The sequence below is a fragment of the Saccopteryx bilineata genome, chromosome 9, assembly GCF_036850765.1.
Source record: "Saccopteryx bilineata isolate mSacBil1 chromosome 9, mSacBil1_pri_phased_curated, whole genome shotgun sequence".
Lineage (NCBI taxonomy): Eukaryota > Metazoa > Chordata > Mammalia > Chiroptera > Emballonuridae > Saccopteryx > Saccopteryx bilineata.
This window is the reverse complement of record NC_089498.1, coordinates 23,359,368-23,371,996: the sequence shown is the minus strand read 5'-3', so window position 1 is coordinate 23,371,996 and position 12,629 is coordinate 23,359,368. Positions and strand designations below refer to the sequence as shown.

The window sequence follows — 12,629 nt, the reverse complement described above, 5'->3', positions numbered from 1 at the left end:
AAATCCCAGTTGAAATATGAAGAGTTTAATTTTCACCTATGAAAATCACAGCTGAAATGACTTTGATGCTATAAAGACAATTAACTCCATAAACACCAGTTTTCCAAAAGAGGATTGAGGGAAAAACACTCTACAGCAGATCACGTATGGCACGTGTTTGGCTCCTTGGAACTGGAGCTTGCTCACTGAAGATGATATTAAACAATCAAAAGATGGAATCATGAAACCTTTGTGGAAAAGAAAAAGCCCCATTTTAACAACTACTTGGGTCATTCAATATAAACACTATATTAGCAAAAACAAAACAAAACAAAACAATCCCCAATAGATCCTTGATGTGCTTTTTGTTCTTGAAATGTACCAAAAGTTCCCATAGAAAGTGAAATCTGAAGATATCTAAAAATGAAAGGGGAGGTGGTGAGAAAGAGAACGGTTGCTGTATTTGTCTATAAGTACTCTGCGGTCTCTGCCTGTCCCCTTTCTCTGTCACCCCGTAGGACGCTCCAGTGGCACCTCTCATCGTCCTGGATTGCTCAGCTAACTCTCTGGCTTCCCCTGGGAACACTGCACATATAACACTGGATTGGAAGCAACACTTCCTAAGCAACTCCCAGAACACATCAACTCCCATCTTCCACCAAACACATCAAGTAGCTGGATGAAGACTGACTAGCAAAGGCGTCTTTTCTGTAGGATTTTCCTTCAAACGCCATTCTTTACACAAGGCACTGGAATAAGAGTGAGTTGTGTCTGAACCTCATGTTAAAAAGAGTGGTGACCGTATAGGAAATGGCTGCCTTTACAAGTAGTGACAAATGACAATAAAATGCTCAGTGATAATGGTAAATGGCTGCTAACTGGGACCAATGACTCTGAGGAGCTGCCATAAGTCAGCAGAAAACTACAATCCGATTCATTCTGATAGTGACTTTTACAAAATTAATAATTTTGATTTTTCAGAAATATCTGACAAATGCTGAAGCCAAATGTTAGCATTGATTCAGATGTCAAAAAATACACTGGTTTCTCTTTCAATTGTATAAGTCTTTCGCCTTTTAAAATGTCAATTTTCATACAGAAGGGCTATACCATTTAAAATTTTATATTTAAATTTAGAAAATGTTTTCCAAAATCAAGAATAATTTAATTACTAGATTAGAAATTCCTGAATTTTTCAAAAAAGAATATATTATCTCTATTCAAAAACTGGTTTATAGGAGACTGGCAGATCTAAGTGCTCTTACAAAATACAGAGAAATAAGACAGACCCACTTCTAGGTCCATTTTATATCTATTTTGTTTTGCTGTTTAGTCTCTACTTTTTGGAAAATACTATCTTGTATTTCATACATCTTTATAAACTATGATAAAACATTGCCTGAAGGAAGAGAGAATAAAAATAGAATCAGCATACCAACAAATTTGTCTCCAAAAGGGTTCATATAAAAAATAGGGAAGTTTCAGCTACAGGGACCTTTCAAAGGTGTTTTCTTGAGATGTGCGGCTGGGCTTAGGCACAGCTCAGGGAGGAGATCTCTGCAGTATCTTCCTGAACTGAGATTATAGTAAATATATTTGCCTGTTTACCAAACTACAGGCATACTGTGGAACTGAGGACGAGAATGACGTAATTTAATGCAGTTTAAACAAGTAAATCTCTGCTTCTGGTGATCATTTTCAAAGGCATGTTGCAAAGATAGGGTCTACTCACCATGCGTGCTTTAAATAGGCCAGGGATGAAGCACTGGTTAGACAGGTTGAGGATCCTGGAGTACTCCTTTAGGACGTAGATATGACCAAAATCAACTTGGGTGGGATGTACATAGAGAACTGGGCCTTCTCCGGTGCTCCTTATGTGACACTCCTGCAACCCCCACGAGAGAAAGAACATAAAAACAACTGAAAATGGCTGGCTTTAAAAACCTTTAAAGAGCTCTAATAAAAGCAAGGGCACAAAAGGGTGCTCAGTAAAACTGGCATTCCTTCCTCCAGTACTCTGTGGTCAGAGGGACACAGGGATGGCCGGGCCGGTCAGACTTTTGAGTCCAGTCTCAAATTCCTCCAGTATAATCTGCATCCCTGGGTCAGCCCAGGGCTGTGCACAGAGGGGAACCAGAGGAATGGTCCTCTAAGTGCCACCAGCACGCCAGCCTCAGGACACTTCGTGTGGGGCTAAGGACTGGCACTTCAGAATCGGAGGTGGCTGGGTTGAGCCCCGTCTGCTGCTCCTAGGGGCACACAGCGCTGCCCACTGCCCACCGTTGTGCAGGGTGGGGGCTGAAATCCACCCCGCTCTGCTCCCCTCGCCCTGTGCCCTCAGCCAGGAAAGAGGCCTTTCTCTTTCATGAAGTGCTGGCTGCTCAGTAAGGGGCCCTCTCATGAGCCGTGTCTGTGCAGGGTGCGCACAGTGCAGGCAGGCAGAGGACCTGGATCGGCGGCACCTTTCAGGATGATCTGCCTGCCTTTGGGATGCTGCGTTATAAGTCAGATGGCTTATCTATGGCATCTTACACAGAAGAGATAGAAGCCAAATCCCTGTTTATTCTACCAGCTAAGCAACCAGAATCCCTTCAAAGAAATGTAGGCTGACATCACCCAATACCCAAGTAAACTAAATGTCTAGGGATTCAAGCCTGCTGAGCAACTTCCTTTAAGATTCCAGATTCATCCTTTGACCCGGCTCAAGCATCAGAGAGTTTCCCATGTCTCCCTCTTCCCACAGGGCTCCTTCTCTTAACAACTAAGGTAGGTTAATTCAGGCAGTGAGTCCAGTCAATGCCAGGAAGCGATCGGTGAGCTGTGAGTGAAACCCATCTCAGAGCCCACGTGCAGCAAGCTGGTGATGCCCAAACCCAGCTTTGCAGCCGGAGCAGCTGAGGAGGTTGTTCAATACACAGGTGCGCTCTCCCCTTGGGGACTCCGCCGTTAGTAGGCCTGGAGCAGGGTCAGGCATGTCTTGCTGTGCGAAGAACTCCTGATAGGATCTTAAGAACAAGTGCTATAGAACAGTGGTACCCAACCTTTTTTGGGCCATGGACTGGTTTAATGTCAGAAAATATTTCCACGGACCGGCCTTTAGGGTGGGACAGATAAATGTATCACGTGACCAAGACAAGTGTCAAGAGTGAGTCTTAGATGGATGTAACAGAGGGAATCTGGTCATTTTTTAAAAATAAAACATCGTTCAGACTTAAATATAAATAAAATGGAAATAATGTAAGTTATTTATTCTTTCCCTGTGGACAAGTACCAAATGGCCCATGGACCGGTACCGGTCTGCGGCCCGGGGTTTGGGGACCACTGCCATAGAACACCGTTGCTTTTGGAGTTGTCTGCAAATAGATTCCTGAAGTAACAGATTACGTGTTGCAGAGTGAAAATGTGGAGCACTGGAACTACAGACAGCTGCAGGGCATGCCACTCTGGCACGCGCCTTAGAAGCGGAGGCTTGGAAGTTTGGTAAGAAGTAGAGCAATTATAGCTGAAATTCTGAAAAGCATCTCTCACCAAAGGGGGGTCCTGGCTCCCGAAGATCGAGATGTAAACTGTGCACCTGTGTGCCCCAGTGACCTGGGTCTCCAACACCAGGGGGATGTGAACGGTGCTTTGGGGGCTGATGATTCCACAGGGCCTGGGGCTAGAGAGCAACACAGAGGGCGAGCCCTCACGTACCTGGTGGGAGAGACAAGCCAGAGGGTAAAGCAAGCCCCTGGCCAAGTGTAAAATCAATAGCATGTTAGATTATTTTGTAACAAGTGTTGCCCTGTGTTCACAGAGGTCCTTTAAAAATGTCTCATTGTTGAAGCAAGTATGTAGAGATGAACACCCCAATTCTGCCAAAAGGAAGTCTAGTTAAGTGGGGTGTGCATAAGGCCCCAAATCCAAAGTGCACAACCCAGCAAGATGCAGAAATAAAATTACCCACAATGTGAATTAGTTCAGGACAGCAGCTGCCCATGGCCACCTGCCTTAACCTGGCCCTCCACACCTCCACGTGTTACTCTCCACCACCTCGTCCCTTTGTGTTCCATCAACAAAGCACTGGTGTTTCCCAAACACATAATACTGCTTCCTTCCTCCAACTCTTCGCACACGTTTCTTCTTGCTGGAGTGCCCGCTCCCTTCGATTTGCCTGCACACTCATCCCAAATACCCCCGGTGTCCCCAGTGCTCGAGTCAGAGCTTCTCCTCTGTCCCCAGGGAGGGAGCACCCTGCTGTCCTTTTCTCCGGCATGCACTATCTGCATGTCCTTTGTCACCACGGGCTGGAAATTTCTTAGGGCATGACCTGGGCCTCTTCTCAATACATGTCCACTTTTTGGCCCCAAACATATGCTCAGTACATTTTTTTTAAATGGGGAAATAGGTGGGTGAATGAATGAATGAATGTTGTCCAGTGTCTACCAGTGAACGTTGCCCAAGGCTCTGCTCTGCAGCCTACCACCAGCTTTCCTGCAATGACAGCAACCACAAATAAAACTTCTCAAATCCCATGGCCAAATAAGTTTAGGCAGTTCTGGGAAACACTCTTTAGACCGCCATCTCCTTGAAAGAAGGACAGAGCTTGCCGGTCTCACCTGTCTGGAGCACCCCACGGTTGTTCCGTGCCTGGTCGGGTCTAATGTAGCCTAACCTAACTCAGTGTCCCCCTGTAGCAGGCCAGTGTCCTGCCTCGTTGCAACATGAGGCAAAAGGAAAACATTTTGTCTTTATATAAAGTTTTGATATTTTGTTCCTCATGGTTTTTTTCACTAATTTTGATTTCTTAAAATATGGCGTGAAAATATTCTTCGTCTTGATGACTGCGTCTTTTGGCTGCCCCTTCGATCTGTGCGTGAGGCGGGCGCCTCACCCTGCCCCGCCCAGCTGCGCAGAAACAGCTCCCCCAACGCCCCAGAGGTGCTCTCTCTGAGCTCCTGAGATGCCTGTGCCCTGTCTCCTGTCACCCCCACCCTTGGCTCTGGTTTGGTCTCCGGGAAGCCCACAGAATAACTGTAATTCCCTCCCTTCTACAACAGCCCTTTCACTAATGAAGGGTAGCTATTCTGCTCTGGTTAGGTCTTGTCTGTTCCAGATTAAATACTACTCTTGCTTCTCACATGACTTGGATTTTCAGATGACAGATTGCCATGCTAGGTACTTTAAACACAATTTATCCCCCCCCCCCCCCCGTTTCTATTACCAAAATCCGATGTCTGACCACAAACTTCCGGCACCGCGTTGATCAGTGGTCGTCATCCCTTTCTCTGGCTGAACATTGCTTCTCTGGAGCAGCCTACACTTGCCTTGGTTCTGTGGTCCCCATATTGGTTTTTAAAATCATTTTAAATTTTATCTGTAGCCAAATAAAACCCCCCCTTTGATTTTGTTTGCATGAATTTTATCAGCGTACTGTACTTCTGGAACTGAGTTTAAACTCAAGCGCGTTCTTGGTAAACTGCACCTCGCCGGGACCCTTCTTTGACTCTGGAGCTGTACAGATCTTTTCGACTCTTTAGTCCATATGTGTTTGACTGCTCAGTTTCCCACTTAGCGAGGTGTGGCGGCATGTGGACAGATCTATTATAGAACACATCCAGAGGCAATGTCACCTTTTCCATTCCTGTATGATCTCTATCTAGCCTTCTAGTCCAACAAGTCCGTTAGAAATACTGTATTACTGTACCCCAGTGAGGCTGTTCACGTCACAGCCATCGGCATGTGAACACTCCCAGCTCTGCCTTGTTCCCATGCATGACTAATTCACAGGCAATTATCTGCAGGTGCCACTTCTGTGTGTTGGCTTAATTGATCCTTCCTTTCTTTATCAAAGGCAATTTTCCTGGGAAATTAGCAAGCTGTTTACACCTGCAGCTGTTCACTCGTGCAGTTTGCAATCTAGCCGTGGCTTTCTAACCCGATCCCAGGGCTAAAAATCAGAATTACATAGGGTCATGGGTTCAGGAATATGGCTCTTAAGAAGGATTTCTCTTTCCTATCGAGGGAATCCAGGTGAAGATAAGGTAACTCACCTGAGGCAGGACCTCGTAGCCTCCTGGGAGGTCATCATGATTGACAAGCTGGATCGTTTTCTCACAGGGGTACTTTAGGAGGCAGCTCCCAAAGTCCACCTTTGAATTAACCAGGCGGAGGGTAGGCACAACACACCTGCTCAATGGAAGGGGCCCATTAAAGAACGTACAGGGACGGAAAGCTTGTTTACATACAAAGAACGCAGAGTCCCAAGTTAAACACATCTGTTACTGTCACGTAGCATTTTTTTTCTTCTAATAACTACATTAATCGTTCTCAGATCTTCTCTCCTGCCCCCAGTCACCATTTTTTAATAAAAAGAAAAGGGCTAGAGGCAGGCCTCCTTTCACAGTTGTCTTCCCTGGGCAACGACTGATATTTCCACTGTTTTTCATATTGGGCCTTCCCTTGTCAAGGGGGCCCCCACAGTGAAAGTTCTGTAGGGTAGTAGATCTGTTTCCACGTCAAACGGGTAGTGCCGCCAGCATGGGGTCCTAACGAGCTGTGACACTTTGGACCAGTCAGAGTCCCCTGAGGACTAGTAACAGCTCACACCATCTAAATAATGGTAATAGTTCTAATTTCTATGCAGAACAGCTGTCTTGGATCAGCAGGCTCAGGCAGCTGCTCTCCCCAGAACTGGCGCTGTGAAAATAGAAGGTGTGGTGGGGGAGAGGAGGGGGAGTTTTGTGATGGGGAGAGAGGAACTGAAGCCTGTTTGTGCTGTTGGTCTATCGTTAGGCGACATGGGTTTTATTCTGTATCTGTGACTCTCAGCGTCTGCCCTGCCTACTGCATTGTCACAAGATAGTGAAATGGTGAGGAGCACCAGCATAGAACCAGATAGAGGCAGGTTCTACTCTAACCTTACCACGTACAACCTGGAGCAAGGTGGTTTCCCTCCTAGAGCCCTACTTTGCTTTTAAGTAAAATGAAGGTAATTCTAGGGGTTGACATTAGCATCATTAACTCTTCTCCGGGGATTGTGGGAAATACAGGAGGTGATGTGAATGAAAGGCTGAGCACAGTGCCAAGGAAGGGCTCGGGAAGAGATGGCTGATGGGTGGCAGGGGCAGAGCAAGCCGTCGCTGCTGGCTCTCTGGGAAAATCACTTCAGGGAACAAGTTCTAAAAGTGGTATTTCTGCTGAGAGTCTCAAGCAGTTCCTACAGATTATACTCAAGTGATGACGTGAAAGTATTTTATTAAACCCAAAGCTTGGGATTTTGCATGCGATGAGTGTTCATTTTCAGCTAAACTGGAAGCTGTCGGTTGGCCCAGTGACTTTCATGAAGCTAATCCTTGACTTTATGAAACACTGTGGCTAAGAGCGTTCACAGTACTTGACTTGGAACACAGAGTATACATGGTAGGAAACCCAAAGCCTCTTACAGGCCCCCCCACCTTTTTTCAAATCAGGATGTCCAATTGATAGCTGCAGGGAAAAGAGGCTGGAAAGTATCAAAATAAACCCACATAAAAGATGCAAGACTAGATAAAACAGCAACTTTGGTATAGAAAAGACCAGATAAAAGATATTGTGTGTTTTTTAGACAAACACAAAAATTTAGAAGGAACACTAAGTAAGGATATCATGGTAAAGCCTTGACCTTCAAGCTCTTTTAGGGCTGCTCTTTGACGTCACCGAAGCCCAAGGCACAAGCAGTGGTGCCTGTTGGGATGGCCCCGCCAACCACATGTCTGCACCTTCTTTAAGGTGTGTCTTCCTAAGATTCTTCACAGGCCTAAGGTCTAGAAATGTACATATTATCAGAAATGTTCTCTATTTCCTTTAGATGGCATTTTCACATATATACTCTTAAGTCCCAGATCTGGACACTTGTTTGCTTAGGCGAGAGTGTGGCCCATGATTTTATTTAGGATCACTGTCATCATTAAGAGGTGAGACATGATCCTTGGAAAGACTGTAACTTGGTCAAGGAGACACAGTCAACAAAAAAAATCCAGGATCTTAATTTGACTCTGGAACCCATTGCTGTGTCCATTAGAAAAAGAGAGAAGTTGGAGACGGTTCTGAGAGTTGACACTGTTAGGGCCTCATCTGAGGACCGCCGGCAGCCTGGAGCAGGCCTGTCGTGCTAACTGGCTCCTGCGCTGCAGAGCTGTGAGCACCTCTCTTTCTGCTACATAACTCTGGAGTTCTGTGTTTAAAGATGAAAAGCAAACACAGCAACTGTTCACATCTTTCTGCTAAAACCATTTTAGTTATATACCTGGAAAGTCAGAAAGTCAAAAATAGAGAGCACTATTCTTCTTCACACCGCAAAACAGACACACATCCCTTCTCTTATCTCCACCACAGGCGCGTTTGCTGTTTTCAAGCTTTGTCATTTGAATCGGGTTCGGCCTCCCTTCCCGGGAAAGCAGAACAAATGCTTTGGGAACTGTTGGCAGGTCTGCTGCCTTCCGAGGAGGCAGCCCTTCCCGGTGGCTGGGTGGGGTGGGGGGGCTGGGAAGGGAGAAGCCGGTGAGGGTGATACCTCGCTGTAATCAGGAGTGCCAGCACTTCCTCCCCGATGCCCTCCACGTCCACCACCAGGGCCAGCTCGTATTTCTGCACGGTGTTGGAGCATAAGGTCACCTGGAAAGAAAAAGGTGAAAAGCTGCTCTTCTAAAAGGCCAGCTCTCCCTCTGCACCGGGGACAGAGGAGCCAGGGGGACAGCCACACAGATGAGTGTGGCTTCTGAGTACTTTGTTAGGGGGTGTTTGGCACGTTACATTTTTAGTTGAACAAGTTACATTTTGGGGACAGGACGTGCTGAGGATTTTCAAAAGCCAGATGAGAAGCCTAATGGCTTTTAGTACAATAGGTTTGCTCATTTCTGAGGAGGTTGGTATCAAAGAAGCCTTATACCTACAAAGGGGGAAAATGACCCTGACCGATGAATAATATCAAGCAAACTTCAATTATTGCAATTTAAATCATTTTCTACACCTCTGGGCTACATAAATTATGACAATTCAATACACCAATAAAACACTACAGCTAAATCTCTCTTATGGCAAAATAAATGACATAACCATGTCAGTTGCAGAGAATGGCATAAGAAATCAACAGCCTTTTTTTTTTTTTTTAACTACAATCTTGTCCTCCACCTCCATATTCATTATGAGAGCTGAAAACAAAAAGCCCCAGAGAAAGGTCTACCCAAGGACAGTAGCTGGCCTCACCCTTTGTTTTTATTTATTGTTGTGAAACATTACACTTAGGCTTTTAAAGCCTTGTTATAATTTTTTAAATGCTTTAAAATGATTTGTACTGGAAAAGATACTTGTAAGTCTAGAAAACAGCTTCTGGCATAGGTTAAGGCTTTTCTATCCATAAATTATGTATCAGGTACTAATTAAAATTTTTTTGTTGTTGCAAAGGGAATTACTGGATACAAATCTGAGACCACACAGACGTGGTTAGAGTGCAGATCATGAGGGAAAACTGGAGCTTGGAAAAGCTTTTCCAAATACAAAGTGAAAATAAAGTGCAGATGGGGGTCACTGATTTGGAAAGCAGACGCATGGGATTAGGAGAGAAACAGCTGCCCCAGAGTGCAGAGATGCCCGGAGTGACGCTCACCATCCTTTCTGCCTGCGCTGTGCTTAGAAGGCAGAGGAACAGGTGCTTCTGGTAGAAGGCTGCTAGACAGACAGATCTACGACTTCTCACAGAGGCCCCCCCAAAAGGAAAGGAAAGGAAAGGTAACTAACGTGTAGGCTGAGTATTAATATGTAAAAAAAGAAATTCATTGCCAGCAGCACTTCTCCCTAGGAAACTTGCAGTTAGCAATTGCTTTGATTTTTGTTTTTTGGATTTTTTTTGTTTTTTGTTTTGTTTTTTTGGATTTTTCTGAAGCTGGAAACGGGGAGAGACAGATTCCCGCATGCGCCCGACCGGGATCCACCCGGCACGCCCACCAGGGGCTAGGCTCTGCCCACCAGGGGGCGATGCTCTGCCCCTCCAGGGTGTCGCTCTGCCCCAACCAGAGCCACTTTAGCGCCTGGGGCAGCGGCCAAGGAGCCATCCCCAGCGCCCGGGGCCATCTTTGCTCCAATGGAGCCTTGGCTGCGGGAGGGGAAGAGAGAGACAGAGAGGAAGGAGGGGGGGGGGTGGAGAAGCAAATGGGCGCTTCTCCTATGTGCCCTGGCCGAGAATTGAACCAGGGTACCCTGTGCACCAGGCCGACGCTCTACCGCTGAGCCAACCGGCCAGGGCCTGCTTTAATTTTTGGATGGCTGTGTCCCCTGAAAATTCCCATGACGACTAGCCCCCAGTGAGATGAGGCGCCCTCAGGTGGTGGAGCCCTCATGGACTGGGTGAGTGCCCTGATAAAGGGGGGCCGCCAGAGCTCCCTCACCCCTTTCTCCCTGGCAGGGTATAAGGACAAGTTAGCGGCCTGCAAGCGGAAAGCATGCCTTCACCAGAACCCAACTGTGCTGGCCCCCTGACCTCAACCTCCTGCCTCCAGACTGCGAGAAATAAATTCCGATCATTCATAAGCCACTGTCGCTGGTATCTGATAAGAGTAGGCCGAATGGACTGAGACAGCAACCCTGGGAAGTTATAACAACATGTGATATCAAACGTCATTGGGCCCGTGGAGAAGTCCTTGAAAGAGCTAAAAATTTCCAGAAAAGATTTAGGATAATTGGATTCAGGGTGAGATATTAAGAAGCATTACAAACAATTTTATGGGATAAAACCATAGCTGAATTAAATATTCACAGATAATGGCTATAGGGAAATGATCAACCTGAGCTATAAGATATGATGTTTTTTTTTTCTCTCCCAGGAAAAATAAAACCATTTCAATTTAGCAGCCTTCAATATTGCTAGATCTAACTGTCTGGAGAAGAAAAAGTAAGTGAGGGAAGACAGTAACCCCCTTCTCAGTTAGCGTGAGACAGTTCCGCTGGTGGCGCCCAAGCCACAACCAAAGCGGCACGCTGCCGACCCAAATACTAGAGTAGGCGCTGTTAGGAACATCACATCCATGTTCACCAGGAAAACCAGATTCGGACTAAACATCTGAGTAAACTGGCTGTCCTCGGTGGCATACATGTATTGCCATAATAACTGATTTGAATATAAAGGAAAGGAGGAGCTAATTATCAATGAGTCCTAAAATCCTTTTATATTTGCCCTGATGGCTGTACTATCTGTATGAGCAGTGGTTTCACTAGAAAGCGCTACAATCCCCTGGCCTGGTGAAGGCAAACTCGTCAGGATTGATGGGAATCCACCGGGGCGGTGTCAGTTCTTTTGCCCGGTATATTTGTATCTGGTTTCTTTCGCCACAGTGGTTTATTTCCTTATAGGCCCACTTTCCCATGTGAGCTAGAGGCACTCCTTCCCACTGCTACTGGGCATGCGGAGCAAACCCCTGAGGTGGCGCCCGTAGCTACCTGAGAGTTGGGCTGCTTGGCTGTGTGCGCTGGGAGGCTGTGCCCTTTACCTTGATTGCAGCAAATCCTTGGGAGCGAATGGTGCCACAGCTGGGGGTGATGGTGAATTCTCTTGGTTTGGTTATAAGTATCTCTTCCTTTTTCCAAGTGGGTCCTTTGTTGTCTGGATACTGTTCACAACCTGAAATGCTTTTATGGCCATCGCCATCCCCAGGGACACGCAGTTTGAAGGTCATGGGGACCAAGGAGGTATTATTGAGGGAACACATTAAGGTATGTGGGAATCCTGGAAAACAAAATATGAGGTGAGAAATAAAGGCCCCACAACAGCCTCCCTCTAACTTCAACCTCCCCTAGCACTGCCAAACTTTTTAAATTGTCTATGCAATTCAGCACCACTTGCCTAATTCTAACTCTCCCTGATATTGCTTTCAATTGTAAACCAATAAATACATTTCGTTCATTTATTCACTTATTCATTCATTCAATGGATACTTAATTCATTTAAAATGTAGCAACAATTGACATGAAATCATCATCCAGGTCCCTCCCCAGAGCAGCCTCTATTTTCAGTTTGCTGAGTCGTCTTCTAGAAGTATATTTTGCATTTAATTTTTGCATACAAATACAGGTCCGCCCACCCCCAAGAAACAGAATAACGTTTGCTCTTTTTGTTTGCCTGTGTGTAGAAGGAGAAGCCGGTGTGGTTTTGCCCGCTATGTGCTATGTGACCGAGAGACCTGCCTAGACATTACATAACTTATCCTGGACCTGTCTGAGGTTCGGGCCCTCAGGGTCGATGACACAACACAGAGTAATAGCCTCTCCTAAGAGAGACTGTGGTCTGCTTCTGAGCCACCAGAGACTAACACATTGGCTTTACCTCCCTCAGGCAAAGCTGCTTTTTCATGTTATATCTAGCCCTCTTCCATTCAGTTTAGTGAGATGCATGTTCCTTTCTGGAGACATGGGTCCTCCTTGCCTGGTAAGCAATAAACTGAACCCTGATTTTGGATCCCCTAGGTGGCATTGTAGCTACCACTTTCACAACAAGAATTATCTATAACTGCAGGAGAACAGATATGCATATTTCCACTAGATGCAAATGCTACTCTTTCTGCTTTGAACCCTACTGCAATATTATACAACTGGTCTCAGAGTCATTACTGCGGTACTGCAGAGCATATTTCTAACTGATC

At 45.9% G+C, this 12,629-nt stretch overlaps 1 protein-coding gene across 2 annotated transcripts in view; it reads right to left on the bottom strand.

Moving 5' to 3' along the window:
- The window catches only part of HYDIN (HYDIN axonemal central pair apparatus protein), a 365,754-nt gene that overhangs the window by 189,141 nt on the left and 163,984 nt on the right, over nt 1–12,629 (bottom strand). For both annotated transcript variants that reach the window (XM_066243172.1, XM_066243173.1), the window contains exons 14-18: nt 11,481–11,716; nt 8,513–8,613; nt 6,012–6,147; nt 3,508–3,672; nt 1,712–1,864 (exon numbers count right to left, since the gene is read on the bottom strand). In XM_066243172.1, coding sequence (XP_066099269.1) covers nt 1,712–1,864; nt 3,508–3,672; nt 6,012–6,147; nt 8,513–8,613; nt 11,481–11,716 — 791 coding nt within the window. The remainder of the gene's footprint in view (nt 1–1,711; nt 1,865–3,507; nt 3,673–6,011; nt 6,148–8,512; nt 8,614–11,480; nt 11,717–12,629) is intronic.